This window comes from Takifugu rubripes, chromosome 15, assembly GCF_901000725.2.
Source record: "Takifugu rubripes chromosome 15, fTakRub1.2, whole genome shotgun sequence".
Taxonomy (NCBI): domain Eukaryota; kingdom Metazoa; phylum Chordata; class Actinopteri; order Tetraodontiformes; family Tetraodontidae; genus Takifugu; species Takifugu rubripes.
This window is the reverse complement of record NC_042299.1, coordinates 13,780,379-13,802,584: the sequence shown is the minus strand read 5'-3', so window position 1 is coordinate 13,802,584 and position 22,206 is coordinate 13,780,379. Positions and strand designations below refer to the sequence as shown.

The 22,206-nt window shown below is 46.6% G+C and overlaps 2 protein-coding genes across 4 annotated transcripts in view; both read right to left on the bottom strand.

Annotated features, from left to right (window-relative positions):
* Positions 1–692: 692 nt before the first annotated feature.
* On the bottom strand, positions 693–8,545 carry il13ra2 (interleukin 13 receptor, alpha 2). Its single transcript, XM_003971257.3, has 10 exons — positions 8,423–8,545; positions 8,101–8,205; positions 7,695–7,849; positions 7,407–7,563; positions 7,190–7,310; positions 6,819–7,003; positions 6,578–6,729; positions 6,215–6,362; positions 1,100–1,214; positions 693–1,025 (listed from the first exon to the last, which is right to left on the bottom strand). Exons 1-10 carry the CDS (start codon positions 8,451–8,453, stop codon positions 986–988), a joined length of 1,209 nt encoding a protein of 402 aa, XP_003971306.3. The 5' UTR covers positions 8,454–8,545; the 3' UTR covers positions 693–985.
* An 812-nt stretch (positions 8,546–9,357) lies between these two features.
* Positions 9,358–22,206, bottom strand: part of lrch2 (leucine-rich repeats and calponin homology (CH) domain containing 2) — a 17,264-nt gene continuing 4,415 nt past the window's right edge. Inside the window, exons 2-21 of one of the 3 annotated variants that reach the window (XM_011611570.2) lie at positions 20,542–20,686; positions 20,183–20,309; positions 19,988–20,093; positions 19,664–19,800; positions 19,283–19,413; positions 19,105–19,192; positions 18,821–18,917; positions 18,607–18,704; positions 18,460–18,524; positions 18,152–18,256; positions 17,718–17,786; positions 17,250–17,309; positions 17,104–17,152; positions 16,880–17,020; positions 16,215–16,265; positions 16,079–16,139; positions 15,366–15,478; positions 13,900–14,037; positions 13,720–13,797; positions 9,358–12,268 (exon numbers count right to left, since the gene is read on the bottom strand). In XM_011611570.2, coding sequence (XP_011609872.1) covers positions 12,149–12,268; positions 13,720–13,797; positions 13,900–14,037; positions 15,366–15,478; positions 16,079–16,139; positions 16,215–16,265; positions 16,880–17,020; positions 17,104–17,152; positions 17,250–17,309; positions 17,718–17,786; positions 18,152–18,256; positions 18,460–18,524; positions 18,607–18,704; positions 18,821–18,917; positions 19,105–19,192; positions 19,283–19,413; positions 19,664–19,800; positions 19,988–20,093; positions 20,183–20,309; positions 20,542–20,686 — 1,979 coding nt within the window. In that variant the 3' untranslated portion in view covers positions 9,358–12,148. Of the gene's footprint in view, positions 12,269–13,501; positions 13,798–13,899; positions 14,038–15,365; positions 15,479–16,078; positions 16,140–16,214; positions 16,266–16,879; positions 17,021–17,103; positions 17,153–17,249; positions 17,310–17,717; positions 17,787–18,151; positions 18,257–18,459; positions 18,525–18,606; positions 18,705–18,820; positions 18,918–19,104; positions 19,193–19,282; positions 19,414–19,663; positions 19,801–19,987; positions 20,094–20,182; positions 20,310–20,541; positions 20,687–22,206 lie in introns of those variants that run through there. The other 2 variants (XM_003971256.3, XM_029848342.1) reach the window with 2 other exon arrangements.

Sequence of the window (22,206 nt, the reverse complement as noted above, 5' to 3'; positions counted from 1 at the left end):
ATGGTGTCTAATTCACCAATAGAGAACGAGGGTGGTGTATTGTTATGTAACAAGTGTTCCTTTTTCTCCCTAACAAGCTAAAGGCAAAGAAACAAAGGACAGAAGTGCCCGTGTAGACACGTAGACGCAGTGTGGGAAGCGGTCAGCTGCCGACCTGACCTTGTGGGCGTCAATGAATGTTGGATCAAACAGTCAAAACCAGCTGCCTGTTTCCTTTCCCAACGCAACAGCGAATACATTGACAAGCTTTTGTCATTTCGCTCATCCTAAAAGAATTATAAGCATCGTATTGGGCTGAAATGTCCTTTTTTTTTGGTAATCGATTCCATTGCTATGCGCCTTTTGAACACTAGATGGCAACAACGGCTGCAAACCTGCATAAAAAAGGAGAATCGCGATTAAACACGCCTGTGGTGGAGTTGCACGAGTATTAAGCACTAATAGTAGTTATTTGTGGGTTTTAATGTTAGGAAACTGTTGTATTTAAGTATTAGGCTGAATGCCAAATTTGTATGCACATAATATCTGTTTATAGGTGTCATCTTAATACTTTAGGATATATTATTAGAAATATATGGTTAATATTATGCCCTTCAAAGTGTTGTAGACTGCAGAATTTTGTGAAAATTACTGCTAAATCTTTATTCAATTTGATGATGTGAGCAGATAATTTGTGGAAAAATAAAAGTAGACACCTTTTGAACATTTTATTGAGTGAAAATATTTCTTTCAGTGTGTTAGGTTGTAAATAATACACACTTTATGTCTTACATCCAATAATTGTCAAAACCAACAAAGGCAGTAAAAAGGAGCCGCTGATGTGACATGAAAGACCTTCTGTATTAAAGTATAAATCATTCGTCACATGAGCTCAAAAGTTGCGGTGAAGGATAAAATTTGGATGCAATAAAAGGATCAGTCAAATGGCAAAATAATACTCTGCTGACAAGTGTGGGGAAAATTAATCAAGTGGCGTGAAGACATTTTAGCCAAAGGCTGTGGAAGGTTTCGAGGCGCTCTTCCTCCTAACAAAAGAAATATGGAGAGTCATTAATTTGTCCTTTTTAATTGCGCGGGATGAAAGTTTTGATTGACTCACACTTTAAACGCAGCTGAGGTCACACAGAGGAACAGCACCAGTGAGGCAATGACAGCAACAGCATAAAAATAAACAGATATGTCCAGATGTGCTCCAGGTATCGAGTCTGTCTTCTCTAAAAGAAATACAAACAGAAAATGACTGTACGTGTGCAACACGGTGCCTTCAATGTGTGTGCGTGGACCCAATGTTGACCAGTTAGTAGTAACAGTTTATTTAAAGACTCAAACAAGCATAATAGGTCATATTTCTTTAAAACTGCATCCGTACACATTTTCTGGGCCAAACGTAACTTTCTTCACCCTTTTCTGGAAGCCATTAAGACAAATAACCAACAGAGTCACTGATGAGTCAGCTGGGAGTCAGAGATGGGAGTAAGAGAGGGGAGTCAGAGAGGGGAGTCAGAGAGGGGAGTAAGAGAGGGGAGTAAGAGAGGGGAGTCAGAGATGGGAGTCAGAGATGGGAGTAAGAGAGGGGAGTCAGAGAGGGGAGTCAGAGATGGGAGTCAGAGAGGGGAATAAGAGAGGGGAGTCAGAGAGGGGAGTCAGAGATGGGAGTCAGAGAGGGGAGTCAGAGAGGGGAATAAGAGAGGGGAGTCAGAGAGGGGAGTCAGAGATGGGAGTCAGAGAGGGGAGTCAGAGAGGGGAATAAGAGAGGGGAGTCAGAGAGGGGAGTCAGAGAGGGGAGTAAGAGAGGGGAGTCAGAGAGGGGAGTCAGAGATGGGAGTCAGAGAGGGGAGTCAGAGAGGGGAGTAAGAGAGGGGAGTAAGAGAGGGGAGTCAGAGATGGGAGTCAGAGAGGGGAGTCAGAGAGGGGAGTAAGAGAGGGGAGTAAGAGAGGGGAGTCAGAGAGGGGAGTCAGAGATGGGAGTCAGAGAGGGGAGTCAGAGATGGGAGTAAGAGAGGGGAGTCAGAGAGGGGAGTAAGAGATGGGAGTAAGAGAGGGGAGTAAGAGAGGGGAGTCAGAGATGGGAGTCAGAGATGGGAGTCAGAGATGGGAGTCAGAGAGGGGAGTCAGAGAGGGGAGTCAGAGATGGGAGTAAGAGATGGGAGTCAGAGAGGGGAGTAAGAGAGGGGAGTCAGAGATGGGAGTCAGAGAGGGGAGTCAGAGAGGGGAGTCAGAGAGGGGAGTCAGAGATGGGAGTCAGAGAGGGGAATAAGAGAGGGGAGTCAGAGAGGGGAGTCAGAGAGGGGAGTAAGAGATGGGAGTCAGAGAGGGGAGTCAGAGAGGGGAGTCAGAGATGGGAGTAAGAGAGGGGAGTCAGAGAGGGGAGTCAGAGATGGGAGTAAGAGAGGGGAGTCAGAGAGGGGAGTCAGAGAGGGCAGTCAGAGAGGGGAGTAAGAGAGGGGAGTCAGAGAGGGGAGTCAGAGAGGGGAGTAAGAGAGGGGAGTCAGAGAGGGGAGTCAGAGATGGGAGTCAGAGAGGGGAGTCAGAGAGAGGGAATCAAGTCAGAGCATGGGAGTCAGATGAGGGGAAGTCAGAGAGGGCCGTCAGAGATGGGAGTAAGAGAGACGGGAGTCAGAGAGGGGAAGTCAGAAGATGGAGTAGAGAGGGGAGTCTAGGAGAGGGGAGTAATAGAGGGAGAGAGATGGAGTCAGAGAAGGGAGGAGTAGAGATTTGGGGAGTCAGAGATGGAAGTCAAGAGAGGGGAAGTCAGATGAGGGAGAGTCCAGAGATGGAGTCAGAGCTGGGAGTCAGAGAGGGGAGTCAGAAGAGGGGCAGTCGTAAGGACGAGGGGAGTCAGAGAGGGCGAGTCAGAGATGGGAGTCAGAGAGGGAGTTCAGAGAGGGGAGTCAGAGAGGGGAAGGTCAGAGAGATGGAGTCAGAGATGGGGAGGTCAGAGATGGGAGTCAGAGATGAGAGTCAGAGAGGGGATCCAGAGATGGGCGGAGTAGAGAGGGGAGAGTCCGAGATGGGAGTAGAGTCAGAGAGAGGGGAGTCAGAGTGGGAGGAAGTAAGAGATGGAGTCAGAGAGGGGAGTAAGAGAGGGGAGTCAGAGAGGGGAGTAAGAGAGGGGAGTCAGAGATGGGAGTCAGAGATGGGAGTCAGAGAGGGGAGTAAGAGAGGGGAATAAGAGAGGGGAGTCAGAGAGGGAAGTCAGAGAGGGGAGTCAGAGAGGGGAGTAAGAGAGGGGAGTCAGAGAGGGGAGTCAGAGAGGGGAGTAAGAGAGGGAGTAAGAGAGGGGAGTCAGAGAGGGGAGTCAGAGAGGGGAATAAGAGAGGGGAGTCAGAGAGGGGAGTCAGAGAGGGGAGTCAGAGATGGGAGTCAGAGGGAAGTCAGAGAGGGGAGTCAGAGATGGGAGTCAGAGAGGGGAGTAAGAGAGGGGAGTCAGAGATGGGAAGTCAGAGAGGGGAGTCAGAGAGGGGAGTCAGAGAGGGGAGTCAGAGAGGGAGTAAGAGAGGGGAGTCAGAGAGGGGAATAAGAGAGGGGAGTCAGAGAGGGGAGTCAGAGAGGGGGAGTCAGAGAGGGGAGTCAGAGATGGGAGTCAGAGAGGAGGGGAGTTAAGAGAGGGAATAAGAGAGGGGAAGTCAGAGAGGGGAGTAAGAGAGGGGAATAAGAGAGGGGAGTCAGAGATGGAGTCAGAGAGGGGAGTCAGAGAGGGGAGTCAGAGAGGGAGTCAGAGAGGGGAGTCAGAGAGGGGAGTCAGAGATGGGAGTCAGAGAGGGGAAGTCAGAGAGGGGAGTAAGGAGAGGGGAGTAAGAGAGGGGAGTCAGAGAGGGAGTCAGAGATGGGAGTCAGAGAGGGGAGTCAGAGAGGGGAGTAAGAGAGGGGAGTCAGAGAGGAAGTAGAGAGGGGAAGTCAGAGAGGGGAGTCAGAGATGGGAGTCAGAGAGGGGAGTCAGAGATGGGAGTCAGAGAGGGGAGTCAGAGATGGGAGTAAGAGAGGGGAGTCAGAGAGGGGAGTAAGAGATGGGAGTAAGAGAGGGGAGTAAGAGAGGGGAGTCAGAGATGGGAGTCAGAGATGGGAGTCAGAGATGGGAGTCAGAGATGGGAGTCAGAGAGGGGAGTCAGAGAGGGGAGTCAGAGATGGGAGTAAGAGATGGGAGTCAGAGAGGGGAGTAAGAGAGGGAGTCAGAGATGGGAGTCAGAGAGGGGAGTCAGAGAGGGGAGTCAGAGAGGGGAGTCAGAGATGGGAGTCAGAGAGGGGAATAAGAGAGGGGAGTCAGAGAGGGGAGTCAGAGAGGGGAGTAAGAGATGGGAGTAAGAGATGGGAGTCAGAGAGGGGAGTAAGAGATGGGAGTCAGAGAGGGGAGTAAGAGAGGGGAGTCAGAGATGGGAGTCAGAGAGGGGAGTAAGAGAGGGGAATAAGAGAGGGGAGTCAGAGAGGGAAGTCAGAGAGGGGAGTCAGAGAGGGGAGTAAGAGAGGGGAATAAGAGAGGGCAGTCAGAGAGGGGAGTAAGAGAGGGGAGTCAGAGAGGGGAGTCGGAGAGGGGAGTCCGAGAGGGGAGTAAGAGAGGGGAATAAGAGAGGGAAGTCAGAGAGGGGAGTCAGAGAGGGGAGTAAGAGAGGGGAATAAGAGAGGGCAGTAAGAGAGGGGAGTCAGAGAGGGGAGTCAGAGATGGGAGTCAGAGAGGGGAGTCAGAGAGGGGAGTAAGAGAGGGGAGTCAGAGATGGGAGTCAGAGAGGGGAGTCAGAGATGGGAGTCAGAGAGGGGAGTAAGAGAGGGGAGTCAGAGATGGGAGTCAGAGAGGGGAGTCGGAGAGGGGAGTAAGAGAGGGGAGTCGGAGAGGGGAGTCGGAGAGGGGAGTCGGAGAGGGGAGTCAGAGATGGGAGTCAGAGATGGGAGTCAGAGAGGGAAGTCAGAGATGGGAGTCAGAGAGGGGAGTAAGAGAGGGGAGTAAGAGAGGGGAGTCGGAGAGGGGAGTCGGAGAGGGGAGTCAGAGAGGGGAGTCAGAGATTGGAGTCAGAGAGGGGAGTCAAAGAGGTGAGACAGAGAGGGGAGTAAGAGAGGGGAGTCAGAGATGGGAGTCAGAGAGTGGAGTCGGAGAGGGGAGTCGGAGAGGGGAGTCAGAGAGGGGAGTCAGAGAGGGAAACACCACACATGAATGTCCAAATCAAGCGTACATTCAAAAGATGCTTTTATTGTTAATGAAAATGAACTTACTTCACATGATGCTAATTGGGGTAATACATAAACTATACAACATTTTTCAAAAAATGGTAACGCAAACAGGAACTTTAAAAAAAACTTTATTTATAGGTATCCTGTCCAGTGCCTTGGTAAACAGTGTCAAAAGTGTCATGAATAACATTGTTCATGAGGAAAGAAAAATGATGGGTAACAGAAATTCACACCAAAATAATCTATGTAATGTTGTGCATGACAGCCCATCACTTAGTCAGTGTGTGTGTGTGTGTGTGTGTGTGTGTGTGTGTGTGTGTGTGTGTGTGTGAACAGGTGACCAGGATGATTATGAGGTCAGGGGGCTCAAACGAGCACCAGTGGGACGTCAGTGAAGACCCACAGGAATAGACAGGAGCGCACAGGCAGGGCCAGGAGAGACGTGAGAGCTAACACTTCTGGTAGCTGGCACAGCTTAAAAAACATTCACTGTTGTCGCTCGCTGTAAAATCACACACTGTAAAACATCACGCCTCAAGTTTTTATCCCTTGATATATACAGGTATGTATATATAATGTGTCCCTGAGTTTGCATATGTATCTACGTATATACAGTACTGTAATATATATGTATGCTGCGTGTGTGTGTGTGTGTGTGTGTGTGTGTGTGTGTGTGTGTGTGTGTGTGTGTGCATGTGTGTGTGCGTGCGTGCGTGTGTTTGCATATGTGAGTACTGAGTAGTGGCCCTAGGATGCTGTGGCCCCTCCCACACATATCCGGAGGCCACAAATGAAGCAGACAGACAGGACATAATAAGACCTTTATAGGACAGGACAGCCCTGCCACCCCCAGGACTACCAAGAGGCCGTCCACAGGATGGAACAGCACACGCAGAGCCAGAAAACAGAACCCACCCCACCCCACCCCTTCCCCAAAACCAGTAGTGGACTCAAATGTACAGTTTTGGAGGTGAAAAGGTTCAGAACCATTTTCCTCAGGCCTGTGGGTGCCGCTGGGTCACTCTGATGCCGTATTAAAGTGCTGCATCATTACCTGGGAGGCACGCTGGGCGACTCCAGTCACTCCATAAGCCTTTCTCAACACAGTAGTTTTGCAACTTGGAACGAACGCTGAAGCAGTTTTTCTCTTTCTGGTTGCCGGAGGGGAGCGTGAGGTTCTTCTGTGTGGTTAAAGTCAGCTCCTGTCGGGGAGAACGTTTAATTATAATAAATAATAAAGAATTAGAGAGCTGGAAGTTATAGATACGATAGAAAGAAACAGAATGGGTGGTGAACTGCAACAGAAAACACCCATTACATGTGCTGAACAGGTAACCCCCCCCCTTCCTCCCCCAACAGGAGCTCCTTTATTGCAAATAGAAGTACTCAATGACCAGAGGAGAGAGGACACTATTACCCTTGTGGTTTTTCCGTCAGGACCTTGAAGCTGCCGTTCCACCTCCCACTCCAGGCAGTGTTCAGGCGCCCCGCCAACAGGATGCTCCCAGGCTATTACCAGCGAGTCTGGACCCGCGCGGACATCGACCTTTTCTGTGGTCGGCGGCTTAACTAGAAAGACAATGACAAAAACAATAGCTGAGTGAGGAAAACTTCTTCGGAAAACCGGATCCCCATTTGATGTGGAACACAGTGCCTACTGTGGTTTTGGATTTGGAGAGAGATGAACTTGGCTTGCAAAGGCCCCTCGGGGGATGAGCCATTTACACAGATGTTGACGTCCGTAAAGAGAGGGAGTGACGTTCCTGTGAACTGGCAGCCACTCCTGAAGCCTCTTGAGATGATATATTTGGGACATTCCTGCGCCCGTTCCAGGTTCTTGTGCCTGATGAGAACACTCTTTAGCATGCAGAGTTACACAGACGGAGTCTTTCACTCACACATCCTTTTGCCGGCGACGTGCATTGTTGCATTTGTGGAATTTTGAACCACCCCGATAACCCGTCGACATCAAAGCCAGATATTTCAGTTGCGTTCAGGGTCACAAGGATTAAAACGTACCAGCACCTACCAGAAATACAGACGTTGCTGAGCGTTGTCAGGGGTCTTTGCTCCTCGTTGCCACGTGCATTCTATGGTCATCATGTTATAGTTCACGCAGACGAAGTCTTGGACCTCTGTGTTCGCAGCGCCTGAATTTGTTGGGGGGGTGGGTGGGGATTTCACAATAAAAGCCTTCAAATGATGGATTTTATCTCTCATTCTGGAGCTCTTTGGGATGTATGTACCTGTTCTGGGGGGTTTGTAAACCAGCTCGGTGTAGTTTTTGCTCGTGATCATTTTGCCGTTGGTGCAGGGTCCGCTCAGCAACGTGTACACTCTCACGCTTACGTTCTTCATCAGGTCAAACTGGACCCTGTGTGACGTTAACGGGGTCCTGACACCCTGTCAATCATTTACATAGAGGAAGTGTATCACAAAGTTATCACTCCAAATCTCTATCTAATTATCTTTGATAATTGTTCTGAGTATCTAATTCTTGTGTTTAAGTGTGTCGAGTTAAATCCCCCCCTTACACTCCATTTGCCGCTGTACGTGTCGAAATACTCCAGCTGATATCGTGTCAAGCACTGTGTCGCATTAGGCAGATTGGCTGGGGGGCTCCACACAATCTCCAGGTATCCCAGGAACCCGGGGTCCAGTATCGCGAGGTCTTTAGGAGGCTCCAATGCTGGGGAAAAGTGTTTTTGGTCATGTGTCCTGCCACCAGGCACCATCATCACATCCTAGTAATATAAAGCAGCAGCAAGGCTGAGCTGCAGAGACTTGGTCCCCATATGTGTCTGAGTTCTATAAGCGTTCAGGCAAGCAGCCGCCGCTCAGTTTGCAGAACTGTAGTTCTGCCACCTTTCAGCAACGTGGCATTCAGAGAGAATTACTGGATCGCCGATGAATTACTGCTTTAAAAGAATCTGCACCAACCTGAGAATCTTTTGCTGGCTGCACCATAGCTCAGATTCACCACGAGCAACAGCGTTGCTTGATAAATCACCCAGCTTTTATTAGCCATCAGTGGAAAACTGAGGACTACAACAAAGGAAAATAAACAAAAAGTATTTACGGACCTGCCAAAAGTCTAACACAACCGCATCAGATTCCAATTCCATCAGTCATGTTGTGTGAAAAAAAAATTATCACGCTGAAACTTTTCCAACCACCATTAAAAAAAAAAAAGAAATCTAATCTATTTTTGCAAACAAATCTAATATATATTTTGTTTGATTTGAAAATAAATTCTACTTACTGGAATCTGGCAAGAGTTTCCCCACTGACATGCTGAGACAGAGCTCTCCAGAATAACACAAAGTGGGAGGACTGAACCATTTATGCTGCTCATAACAGCGTTTCAGTGTCAGAGGTTTTCGTTTTTGGGGGTGGGGGCTGGCAGCAACTCTTTTCACACATAATCAGATAAATTGTTTACATTCGTTGGCTGTGATGCACGACGGTTTGAAGAGTTTGATGGAAACAGATAAATCAGCACGACAGCCCAGGTTAGGGTTAATGTACAATTTAAAGACCACACTCTTCATCGTGATAGTTTATGGTTGAGCGGACGTGGGGCGGAGGTGCCTGACACCAGCAGCAGCTGATGGCTGCTGATTGATGGGCTGTTTACGCATAACTGATGACAGCCAGCATCTGTAGTCAGCAGGAATTGTCTTAGCTTGATCCTTATCTTGGAAAAACGCCTTCTTGCCACGATGGTACTTGAAGAGCGTCAATAGATGTGATTTGTCTAAAAGAAAATTTCCTGCAGAACAAATAATAAATCAATATTCCCTCATGTGAATTGTTAGTGGAAGTGAATATTATTCATGTAACTATTGATAATTTGGGACTCAATATTATTTCATTAGTTTAATTAGCTGAATGGGTTATTTAACTGTTACTGGATCACATGTAAACAAAAAACCTCAAAGTCACTTAATCATTTTGAGTAGTTTTTCTAGTTTTTGACTGGAATGGATCACTTTGTTTTTAGATGTGCAACACCAATGAAAGGTTGGACGGACCATCTAAACCTGAAATGTAACACAACTGACTCACTGACAGAAATTGAGCTGGTTGCCTGAAGGTTGGAAACTTGAAAGGTTTAAGTGTAAGGAGGGCGGGGATTCCTGGAACAGCAAGGTGGCGAGAACAAGGTGAATCACAAACTAATAAAATGCAACACTCTTTTTTTTTAAATATTCACCATTTATTTTTATTTTTTTATAAGAAATCCCTGGATTTACACAGATGATATGTACAGATTCAGCCATTCTTACATGCATGTGACTTTGTTTGAAATACAAAAAGCTTCTCGGCAGTGTAGTATTCAGACGCCGCTCGCTGTCTCACCGCTGTCTTCGGATGAGATGGCGAGTTTCAATCCAGCAAAGGAGACGGGGTTAACTATCGGAGGCAGATGCACGCACAACAAAAATACTGAATTATTAAATAAAAAATAAAAAAAGGTCAAATTGTGATGTCATCACCAGCTTCTTCTCTTTTTGTTCTCTTTTTCTCTCTTTGGTTGTAGCCGTAGCAACGGTGACCTCATTCAGGTGTTCAGGCAGTGGTCCAACCAATCCGACCACCTCCAAAACGATTTGGAGAGCTTTCCACATCTGCCCGCGTGTACAATGAAATGCAGAGTTACGTGAGTCATTCGTCACCCTCGTACAGCTTGCCAAAATAAAGCAATGCGTTGGCCGTGGCTGCACAGACAGGTGCTAGAATTGTACAGAAACACACGTAGGGCGATGCTACATGTCCAGATAGGCCAATTCCAATGAGCCAAATCCAATCCACAAAGACCTTCTCCGGCTTGATGAGCTGGGATGACTGGAGAAATGCCCCTTTTGCGCGCCAGCGCTCCCTTGTAACACCATTCCCACCATAATACAGTACACATAACAGCAGTAAATACACGGTGGCAAAATGTTCCCCTTTTCAAAAGCATGACAAAAGAAAAAAATCAATGCCTTGTTCATTGAAAATATTAAAAATTCAAAGTAAATCCCCAAATGTCCTTGGCATACACAGGGCACGCTGCGTACACACAGTCATGACAAATCACTTTCAAATTTACTTTGTCTCTAAACTTCCAGAAAGAAGGCCGTAGGTCCCCATTGGGTTCTATAATTTAGCTCTGGCTACCACAGAGCTTGGTTTTATTTAAGATATCTGTCACTTTATTTAGTGTGATGTCTTAGCATGTTATGCACCTGCTGCAGTGACAAGTCTGTGACCATCTGCATTGTTTTACATTTGGCTTCACTTGGGTATTCTGATGACTCAGATAAATGTTATCTGGAATCGGTTTTCCCTTCTTTGGAAAGTGACTTGTCAATTCATCCATGGAGAAAAAAAAAGCCTGAAAAAACATGTGCAAGGAAAGGAAAGAGCCACAATTCATCCCGCTCAGTCAGGACCTCATTGTCATCCCACATTACACAAAATCTAAAAAACCCAAAGATATTCACAATATCTGTCGACTTTAAGGCACAAAATGTCATTAATCTTAGACGTTGACGCTTAACATGATGACATTTGTGAACTATTAAACGTTGAGTATAAGAAATTTGACCTGCTTATAGTGGAAATAGGAGAATAAACAGTGGAATTATCATCTGCCAGAGCTCTTTTTAAAGCCTTACAGTCCCAGTAACATTGTCAAACATAATGTCTTTTAGTGTAGAATACAACATAATGTGTACGAGTGTTTCATAAATCTGGAATCCTGCCTTTATTATTTATTCCATTTCTGTTGGAGACTTTAATTCTTTTATTTGTTTTGCCCGGGAATTCTCTTTACATGTTAAAAGGATGGATGTGCTCACCAGCCGATTGATATTGCACTCTCAATAAACACAACAAACACAAAAACATAAATAAGGAAGAGCTTAAATAAATATAAAGATAAAAAGGGAATCTTCACTGCTAAAGTTGGGTCTGCCATGGAAAAAAAGCTCCACTGCAGCTGATAATCGTCAACAGCACAAGATATAAAAAATAAAAATAAAACATTGAAGATAAATCGTCATGTCCCTGACACGAGCCCACATACAGCAGACAGACCTGTAGCGGGAGGAGCGGAGGCCTCGCAGGAGCGGTTGGCTTTAGACCCCCAAACGTCTGCGGACGCAGGCGGGAGAGGAAGAAATAAAATCAAACTGTGTAAACGTGACAGTTGGCAATGGAAAGTATAAAACTGTAGAAAAGCTCATGTACAGAGTATTTACAGAAACAGGAACTTCATCTACAGTCACCATAAAAAATAAAAATGCTACCAAAGGGGATGCGCGTGCTCTCGGCAGGCACGTCTTCTCACAGTGGTCGTACGTCACCTCGGGTGCATGCGGGTTCGAGTACAGCATCGATGGTCGATATGTACAGAAACTGAAATGTTGTAGCACCACTGTGGCACGGACGGCTCGAGTTGTGACCGCTCGAGCCTCGTAACGGTCTCAAAGGAAGTGACTGTACAAATTCCTTTCCGATGTAGTCCAAAACAAAAAGGAACGTTAACAGAAACAAGAATCTCGAGACAGCAAGCTCTCCAGAATGATGAGTCAGAGGTTTTTGTCAGACTGAGTAAGGAGCCATGAAATATCAGCACTCAGCAAAGGGCCATGTTCAAAGAGTTGAGGTCTCTCCTCGGCAAGTCTAAACTGTGCCGCTAGCACAGACAACACCCACTGTGAGTCCAAACACACCCATTCGCACGCACCCTCGCGTACAAGCTGGCACCAGTAATGGCGGAGAGGACGTGAAAGTGATGGAAACGAATGGAGCAGGCTGACATCATATCAAGAGACCGGAGGGCTTCTCCTTCCTCCTGTCTCCTAGTTCAGTCAGGCAGGAGCAGCATAGAACCGCTGATCACCGGGTCCTCACCCTGGGGAGGGGGAGGGGGGGGTCTCGGGTCCCTGGTGACGCCATGCGGGGTCAGTTTGATGGCCGCCGGTGGGACGCTGCGCGGTCAAATGGCCGACAGCTGCATGAGCCTTGAGGGAGGGAGATCCAGCAGCGCCTGGACGGTCACGCCCACCTTCACCAGCCCGCGCTCCTCCAGGATGTGATGAGGCAGACACAGCTTGTCCTGTGACGCACAGACGTCTGGTTAGATGCATCTGACCAAACCAATTAGTCCTGAGGTATGAGCTGTTCATATATCATTAGCTGAACAAGATGCTTTGAAGTTGTTTTGGACGCTGTCGAGCTGCAACCGCATTTGTGGCTGTATTCATGTTTCCCGGTAAAAATGCAACCGGTCAGCAGGATGATTCCTTCCTTTCGTACGGCTGCGACGCTGCAGCCAAGCAGACGTTTTGTGGACTCGCTCCTCCGATCCAATACTGTTCCGATACTATAACCTAAGACTACCGCTCACATCCGAACTTCTGGGAAAGGTTGAGAAGGAGCCACTTACCTCCTTTCTTTTCATTCACAAAAGTGTCCTAGCACTTCTATGCAGACGATATCCAGCTGGGTTTTTTTTAATGATCGAGAGGGAGGTAAGCTCTCAGATCTACTAAAGCGTTCGTCCGCCTGTGGAGAATGGTTCACAAACAACTACCTGCAACTGTATTGAAAACAGACAGACACTGATTTTCTCCCCTGACGACCAGACAGCTGCTGTCATGCGGGGGGGGGGGGGGGGGGGGGGTGTGTCTCGGGGTCGACCATGAGAAGAGTGGACGCTCGTTTAAAAAGTTCACCTGTCTTTTCCATCCGAATGATCTTGCACAAACACTCCTTTTTAAAATATCCATCATGTTGTTTATTTGCCTATTCTGTCTCATTAATGATGTTTTAAACATGTTGCATGTTATTACTTGCACCTTAATTGTAAAGCACTTCTCTGTGAGAAGTGTTATATATATATATATACACACACACACACACACACACACACACGCACACACACAGTCCCACTACTTATGAAATTAATTGGTTCTGGAAGTTGTTTTGTAACCTGAAAATTACAAGTAGAGACGTGTTTTCCATGTAAATGCCCTAATCCGTTCCAAGCCCCCAAAAATTCGGACAAAATTTTTAAAATAAATTATAAAAATGCATCAAAACATGTAACAAATACATGTTACAATTAGATTACTGCACAATAAATGTAGGAATTCAGTGCAAGGCTTCTCCAGGAACAAAATGAACTTTATTACAGGCTAATCCTACATTAGCCGTCATTACTAGCAACGAACGTTAACACTTGTGGTATCTAATGGACAAACATACGAACACCCAGAATAAATAAAAGTTAAACGAAGGCGATGCTGGGATACACACAAACTTGTACATATTGACGTCCCTCCTAGCCAATGGGATTACAGGAAGATGCTGGGCGATAGCCAATGGCAGAGCAGCTACAGAGCAGCTTACGTTCGTAAGTAGAGGTCCCACTGTGTGTGTGTATGTATATATACATTAGGTTTATTTATTTAAGCTGTTGGCTTAATGACTCAAAGTACAATTAAATACTGATATTTTCCATGGAGGGACACAGGAAGTGGGTGGAGGGGGGGGGCACTGACTTACCTGTGGGACACCGATCTTCTTACATGCATCCAAGAAGTTCTCCACATTCCTACGGCACTTAGCCATGCTGAGCTTTGGCTGGAGGGCAGCAGAGCAGAACGATGAGCAATTAAAATCATGTAGAGTCACTGCGTTGGAATGCGAGCACACATTTTCTGTTTCAAAATTCAGGGCGCTCACCACTGCAGGAGAGGGCACGTGGATGCTGGCAACAGATCGGGGAGAAATGTTATTGGCTAAGTGGCAAAGGACGACTCCGTCCATCAGGGCGGCTCCGACATCGTCTGGGAGCAACACCTTCAGTCTGGACTCGATGTTCTGCCCACAGGACAACAATGACATCTCTTAGTGTTAAAGAATCGTTGCTGAGGTGGGTCTGATCTAATTTTTGGGAGTGGAATCAAAACACATCTCAGATCTCAAGTGTTTGAACTGTAGTTTTAGTTTCATTCAACATAAAAGTCTAACTCAAGAGATTTCCCAGTGTTATTGGGGATAAGTGTAGATCCCTAAGCTCACCTGACAGAACCTGTTGATTAAGCCCTTCAATGGAGGGCGGCGTTGATAGATTGTCATGAATTGGACAGGTGATGGAAGGGAGGGCAGCCAAAGATCTCTGAATTCTTTCTAAAGAACTTCTAGTACTTTTCTTTGGATGAAGGTTAGATTTCCCCTCCCCGAAAGCAAGCACTAACTCCTTTGACTTGGAAGCCTAGCTAGGGGAGCAGGCTGGCGTCCCAATACCCTGGAGCTAACGCCTACGGGCATCTCAACTAAAAGAAGAAAATGACGCGCAGAAGTAAAACTGGGCGTGCTTGCTGAACGGACAGCTCGTCATGTTTATTCACTTGCAAGAAGTAATCTACGATCACGGTTGCTCTCTCTGGGGTGTTTTCTGACTTCCGCTGGATACTATGGACTCATGGAGTTACCACCGGAGCAGCATAGGGAAACCTGTATTGGATATTGCTGCATTCTTATCCCTCAATCAGTGTCAGATAATCCCATAATAACATTTAATTGGCTAAAACCTTGATCGCCCTTCCCCTGAGGCTGTTGGCTTGAAGTTAGGAAGAGCACAGTCTCTGCCATCAACAGATGATGTCAGACAGTATAAAGGTTCCAGGAGTTGTCCTGCCCCTACTTTTCAAGAGAAGCAAGAACCTTTGGGTTTGAGAGAACCAAATGGAGTTTTTCTCCAGTATTAACAATCCACAGGGATGCTGAAGTGGGCAGAAATACCTGTTATTAAGCGCTTAAGATGAGATTCACCCGTGTTTGTCTGTTCTGGGCTACCGTAGAAATGACAGAGCAACGTTTCAGGGGCACCAGAGAGGTATCTGTGAGGGGTACCTGTGTCAACATTCACAGTAAAACGGGCTCCTTCCATCAGAACATCTGGAATTACGACAGCTTGGTATTTGCCTTCCAAAATGGTGAACAGTTTTGCTCATTTTTAGCAGCTCGTAATGCAGATAATGGACCGAAAGCGACATATTTTCACTTTGGTTGTGTATTTACGTCACTTGGGTTAACACTGGATTGTGAATGTACATGAGAAGTAATGTGTGCATAAAAGCACTGTTCATAACGGCTTCACTAACCACCAAAAAAAATGGTTACTCAAGATGAGGGGGGTTTCTGACCTGTCTCAGGAGTCCTATCTGCTCCAGTTCCTCCCTCAAATGCTCCATCTTCCTCCTCATAGTGAAGCTGGGCTCCGTGGAGTTGTACTCCTGACGGCTTCCTCTGCTGAAGGCTGTGTTGATAAAGGAAACAATACTGTGAGTTCCTGAAAACCAACAGTTCCAGATAAACCCAGTTCCCAGAAAGCCCGTTCCATGTCAGGTGATCTAGCATATTCTGAACGATATCTGTCCTGAGCGTTACTGCTTTGAGATAACGTGGGAAGAGCACAGACAGATCATGTTTGAAATCAGTTTTCACTGGCGAACAACGTTGATCCTGTTAATTTACCTCTATTTTCATAAAAAAAATGAGATGCTTTTAACACATTGCTGCTAAAGCACGCTTCCTAGTGTCATAAAACAAGCCACCATTCATGCTGCGTCTTGACCCGATGGCAACAAAAGGCAGCTGTTTAAACAGTTCCAGTTACACGTCTTCCACTTCCAAAGAAACAACTCCACCCAGAGAAATAAGAACAGCAAGAATGTTTCCCCACAGGAGAACAGAAAATGGGACAAAAACAGGATAATTGATGACTTTCATCTTCCTTAACAATAATAATTCCACAATAATTACCGATAATTAAAAAAATTGTAATTGCAGGTATTAAAGGAGGTAAAACAAAAAAACAACATTGACAGGAATAAAAGTACCACCAAAACTGGAGTACCTGATCGTGGTTTTAGTCCAAACACTGTCAGGGTGCTGAAGTCGCCACAGTGTAAAGCCTCCTGTATAGAAAACATCCATCACACTCAGAATAAAAGCACAGAAAAGAGGGTTTTGGGTTTTTTTTCCCCACCAACCTCATTTTCATCGTTTCCATTGGAGCCTTTTCTTGCACTCTGACACTTGTACTGTCATGAAAGAAAGAGAAATAGTTTTTATGGATGGAGGAAGAGTATTGGGCCCCATTTAAATAAAACCAGGACGACCCCGGAAATCTCTCATGGAGTCAAATCTTGGTTGCATTAGTGATAATCCAGGCAAAAACCTGCAACAGGGCGGAAAAATGAAATCAACCTGCGCGTCTGCAGTATGTTTCTGACACCAAGTGGCGCAGATCACCTCCAAATTCAATAAAAATCTGTAAAATATTCATAATATTTGAATTTTAGACCTCATTTCCCCACATATTTGGACTTCAGGTACCGACCCCACCTGTCCCTGACCCACATTTCAGCCTCTCCTGATTCACATTTGCTAGTTTCTGAACGATCGCCCGGTTAGATTGTGCTGTTGTCCCTCCAGTTGCCAAGTCCTCGCCAGAGTTTCCACAAACCTTTGGGTTCTCTCCAATGTTGCCCCACAACAAAACATCCATAACAAAAACTCCTGAAATCTCTCACAGGATCTTTCAGTTCTTATCCTTCCCAAAAAAAAACCATCATTCATTTATTCATCATTCATCTTACCTCGGAACCTCGCTTTCACAACTTTCCCACAGTCAGACATGCGCTCGTGCTTGTACCTTCAGATAGTCCTTCCTCAGGTACTTGTTTTTCTTGCGATCTTCATTCTGATTAAGGACGGGTGGGATTTCGGGCCACTTTGATTCTGAATCTGATTGGTCCAACTTGAGGCTGCCATCAAAGGAGCAGGAGGAGGAGGGCTGCAAGCAGAAGTCTCCATGAGTGGGGAGGAGAACACCAGTCGCTTTCAGATCGTGTCACGTTTGTTTTCCAACTAACTGACCTGACCAGAGTGCATCGATGCCCCGCTGCTGCCTTCATCTAGAGAAGCACTGGAATGAGAACAGACAGTCAAGCAAGCTGAATCCGATTTGCTCTGCTGAATATATGGCGTCCATGTGACTGGTCGCAGTGCTCAAAGGTACATACCTACGGGGCTGAGGCGGCGGCCTCGGTTTGCTACCTGAGCTCCCTGAATGACTGAGAAACCTGCAGAGGGCAACAGACGCGTTCGCTGACTCAAGGGAATGTTGCTCACGTGAAAGTACATGTGAATGTGGACATGATTTAGTCACAGCTGGGCTCTGACACAGAGGTTTCCCGGGTTCTACAAGCAAAGGCCTGATGACCTGCAGACACAGGTGGGTTTACGGGACCCAATTCAAGTTTAAGGCCGACGTGCCGCGAGACGTCGGCCACTCCCAGATGGAGAGATTTATAAAGACGACACAGACAAACAATGTGATGCAATGTAGCTAACGATGCAAGGCAGCTAATGAGATGTACAAAAACACACTGGTTTGCTTTAGCAACATATGGGGAGGGGCATGAAGGGGGAGATCAGTCGACTGTCACATGCACTCTATCTGCTAGTGGTGATAAAGAAAGTTAATTGACCTGTGTGCCCGGCCAGTCACTCTCCGTCTGTGAATAAGACTCTCTGCTCTGCAAATTAAGGATCGTCGTCTAGAAGCCGGACGCAAAATGCGCAGCAGACAGCGGGAGAGAGAGAAAGCAGGGTACAGGTGTGAGTGGAATGGATCAGGCTTGGGGGTGTGAAGAGGAAACAGTGGTTGACGAGGGCAACACTGTCCCTGGCTGATGTCAGGCAGCAGAGACGGAATCCTGAAGGCTCCACATAATGTGCTGGTGTCTTTAGAGCAGTGAAGGAAGGGGGGGTTACGACATAATCAGGTGACTGGGGGAGAGGCGGAGACAATAAAGTGCCCTTTTCAGTATCTGGAAACTGATGCCAGCGAATATACGAAAACACGCTTGGTTGAACGCAAGGAACAGACAAAGGTGGAATCGGAAGAAGGGGAAGCCCACACCTGTTCTGCTGCTCCTGCTGCAGAAGCTGCACCGCAATCTTCCTCAAATCCAGCACTTCCTTCAGCTCATCATCCTCTTCCTCAACCAGCTGCTCTTTATCAGAGCTGAAGAGAAACATATAGAATTAAAACCGTCTGACCGCTAACCTCAGACACTGTTGAGCTCCAGACACTAACATTAAAATGTGCTTTTCACTATAAGCAATACACACACACACACACACACACACATCCCATTCTCAACACTATAGAAGCAAACCTGTCGTGACTGCAGATCAAGCTGTGTTTCCCCTCAACTACAAACTCACCTTGATTCTTCTTTCCAGTCTTTATCTTTGTTTTGCTGAGACAAGCTTAAAGCTTTCTCCAGTTCCTGAAACACGGAGATGTTTCTTTAGGAGATGGGGGGGGGGGGGCTGCATTCGTCCGATGATGGACGTCTTTTTGAGTCTTACCTTTATACAAGACACATGATTACTCTGCTGCCCATCACACTCTGACAGAGCAGGATCCTCGTCCGGGTTGGGCTCTATAAAGTCATAGAGATCCTGATCTGATAGAGGGAGGAAGCATCCGCGTTTGTCACATTATTTTAGGCACTTCATTCAAAAACCCCCGAGTCTCTGCTATTGCTTTCAAAGGGAATGACTGATACTTATTTTCGGTAACCTTTGCAAGAGTCCATTTTGGAGAGCAGTGAAAGGGCATCGGCTCGGGCTGTCTCTGAGACCTGAGAGTGCAGGCTGACCGTGTCATCGTCTGAAGGCTGTCGAGGGGGAACCACACGAACGGTGGGTGAGCTTTCAGAGACTGACTAACTGTAAGCTAACTCTGGTGACAATGAGCGCAAAACTGTGTACACTCGTTTTATAAAATCAAGCCCGTCGTTTGCTTATCCTTTATCATTTATGCGTCCTTGTGAAATAAAACTAGCTCATGACAGAGCCTCATACCTCAGTTGTAGACAGCCGCTTGTCCCCACTGTCACTACCAATTCCAGAATCAGGACCATGATTCTTGCTAGGATAAAAATCTTCCATGCTAGAGATATGCAAAACAAGCTGCTTTTATCTTTGTCATGTGGGTATATGTTTAGGTAATAATTGGAATAATAATGATTCATTTTGGTACCTATCTGTTAGGGGTTGGGGAAGGCACCGTTTGCCAAGGGAAGGGAGGTCCAAGGTGTCCGGCTTCTTGTCCAGCCTACACGCTTGGATGTTCAGAAACTTGAATATGTGGACTTTGCCCTTGAGACATATCTGAAACCCGGAAACACAACAAGTACGTTCAGACAAGTGTACATTTTTCAACCAGATAGGAATGAATAATTGTATCCACTGGGTGGCGCTGTTGTACCATGTTAAAACGTGAGGGGCATCTCACAAACTCAAAGAGCACATCAACACGCAGGAGAAGCCATGAAAGCAGTGGCGAGCCATTACTACTGGACACGTGTTGATGATGTGAACATCATTTGCACGGACTGATTTATGTGGTGAATGAACTTGCCTGAGCAGGCGGTGACTGCATAGGATTATTGTCGAGGATGATGTGCTGCAGCTGCCGGAGCTTCCGGTACGCTGCTGGAATCTCCGTGATCTTATTGCAGGAGAAGTCAAGTCGGATGAGAGGCAGGTCAGCCAACTCTGCAAGTACACAGAGCACTTCAAACACTGCAGCTAAACAATGCTGTGCAACAACCAAACTCTCACGGACATCGATTTTATCATTCGGATTTCAATGGAGGTATTGACATAGAACGCACTTGACACAATAACGGCTTAAAAATAATGCAGACTTGATTATTCACATTGTATACAAAGAATGACTGACCCTCTGGCAGCATGTGAAGACAGTTCCTTCTGATGTTGAGTTCTCGTAAGGCCTGAAGCCTCCCCACCTGAGCTGGCAGCGCTTGGATTTCATTACAGCTCACGTCCTGCAGGGGGCGACAGCGCGAGACAACGGGGATCACGCAGGCGTTAAGATGAAAACGTGGGCGTCTTCATACGTGACACACTTCCTCACCAGTTCCATCAGATCTTTGGCCTTGCCAATCTCCTCGGGGATGGACAGTAGCTTGTTGTTGCTCACGAGAAGAACTTTAAGGGGGAGGTTGAACAAGTACTTTGGCAGGACTGACAGCAGATTTCGACTGTGGAGGAAGATCAAGCGTTGCCCTAAATTACAGCGGCATGACTGAACACACACAAGTGAATAGCCGATCACTGGGAATGGAGTTTCAGCAAAATAGGGAAACGTCTGTCCTGTTAAGATGTTCTGTTTTGTGGTCTGAAATGGGGAACAAGCACTTCCGCCCAATGGGTTGAATTAGCATGTAGACACGCAGGACCCACACTGAGAGAAGGCATTTCGCAATGGCCCACCTGATGTCGAGATAAGTCAGCATCTGCAGATTGATGATGGCTTCAGGGATGCACTTGATGCAGTTGTGGTAGAGGTTTAATGACTCGAGGGGGGCGAACAGACACACCTCCGGAGGGATTTCTGTGAAGCGATTCTTGGACAAGTCTGAAAACCACAGAGAACAGAGCAGCACTGCGTTAAGCCTGTGCACTTTGAACACACATCAGATGCATTCCGCTCTGCCCTGGCACCGCGCATTATGTTTGCTTTAGCTATGAGATCACTCACTTGGAAGAGGAATCAATGATGGAGCGCTTGGCATCAATAGTGGTATAAGATTACAGCCTAAAATGTTTGTCTGCTACTGGAAAGGTAGTATCCCAGAATTACCAGTACTGATCTGAGGGGAGTGATAGAATAATGGCTGATGTCCAAAGGGGTTGTAGACTGAATCACCATCACAATACCTGCGGCGTTGTTAGAATAAACGTGTGTACAGAACTGCAAATAGGAAGTTAACTTAAGCAGCAATAACTTTCAAATATCCAACAGTGTTAACATTCCATCCTGTTCAAATGTAAAGAGGCCATAGGCTCAAAGCAGTTCATGTGCCGACATCTTGATGCAAAATGAATGGAGAGATGTACAAAATCCCCCAACCCCCCTCCACCACCTAGTTTTCTCATAACAAACAAAGCACAGAACGTGTAACACACACACACACACACACACACACACACACACGCGCGTGCACACTCAAATCAAAGGTTCTCTCATTTAGCAAGGCTTGACCCACATCCATCTAATTTTCTAATATTAAATATGAATGTTTTTGAATGAATAAAATAACACCAGCCACTGAAACCAAAGTTTGGGAGAGATTCTTCATCTGGAGATCATTTTAAATATTGCGTGTGGGCCCGAGACCGTCTGCCGAGACCGGGTTCTCTTCTCCAACAAGCGTGGGAGCATCAGTCGAGCTACAGCGATCAAACATTAAATATTAAGGTTGGAGCTCACTTGCCAGAGATGAAAGGTGAGGAAGCTGCTCGGGCAAATCCTGACTAATAGCTGTGATAATTCGACACGTTTCCCGTACGGAGACGTTGGACGTCCAGTCAACATGAACCTGCATTTTATGTCAGCCAAACACACATTACGAGGAAAACAGGAGAGTAAAAGCGGCCTCACATCATGCAGACTTCTCCTTCAAACCCTTATTGATTTAGCATTTGTGTAAGTAAGAGCATGAATTCTGAGTTATCTCTGCGCGACATGCTAACGAGCGCCATATGTGAGTGGCGACACAGATAAGAACGCCTTCAATTATTCAGTCCCGCCAGCACCGTCAACAGCAGATCTATACGGACGGAGACGCAAGCACGACTCCCCTGCACCCCCCTTTACGTTGGCAACGGCCTTCAGGAAATAACTCACTGATTTACTGCGATTTCTTTACTGGATTTGTGTAAACACGGGAGCAGCTTTGATTTAAATGGCATTTGAATGTCTTAAATCTCCTCTGTGAGAGCAGTTGTGAGGAAACGGCGTCAGCAGCAGGGCTGGGATCAGCAGTCGGACCATTAAGTGCAAATGCTCGCCCTCCCTGAGGCCTGCACCTTGATGACGTAACGCTGCTCCCTTCGGAGCTTTGGGATTCTTCTCTGGCAGCAGGACCAGCCTGG

Coding starts and splice junctions, on each gene's coding strand:
- il13ra2 (XM_003971257.3), bottom strand. CDS start 8,453: ATGTCAGTGGGGAAACTCTTGCCAGATTCCA. Junction 7,311..7,406: donor TTACAAACCCCCCAGAACAG/GTACATACATCC, acceptor CAACAAATTCAG/GCGCTGCGAACACAGAGGTC. Junction 6,363..6,577: donor CTGACGGAAAAACCACAAGG/GTAATAGTGTCC, acceptor TCTCCCCGACAG/GAGCTGACTTTAACCACACA.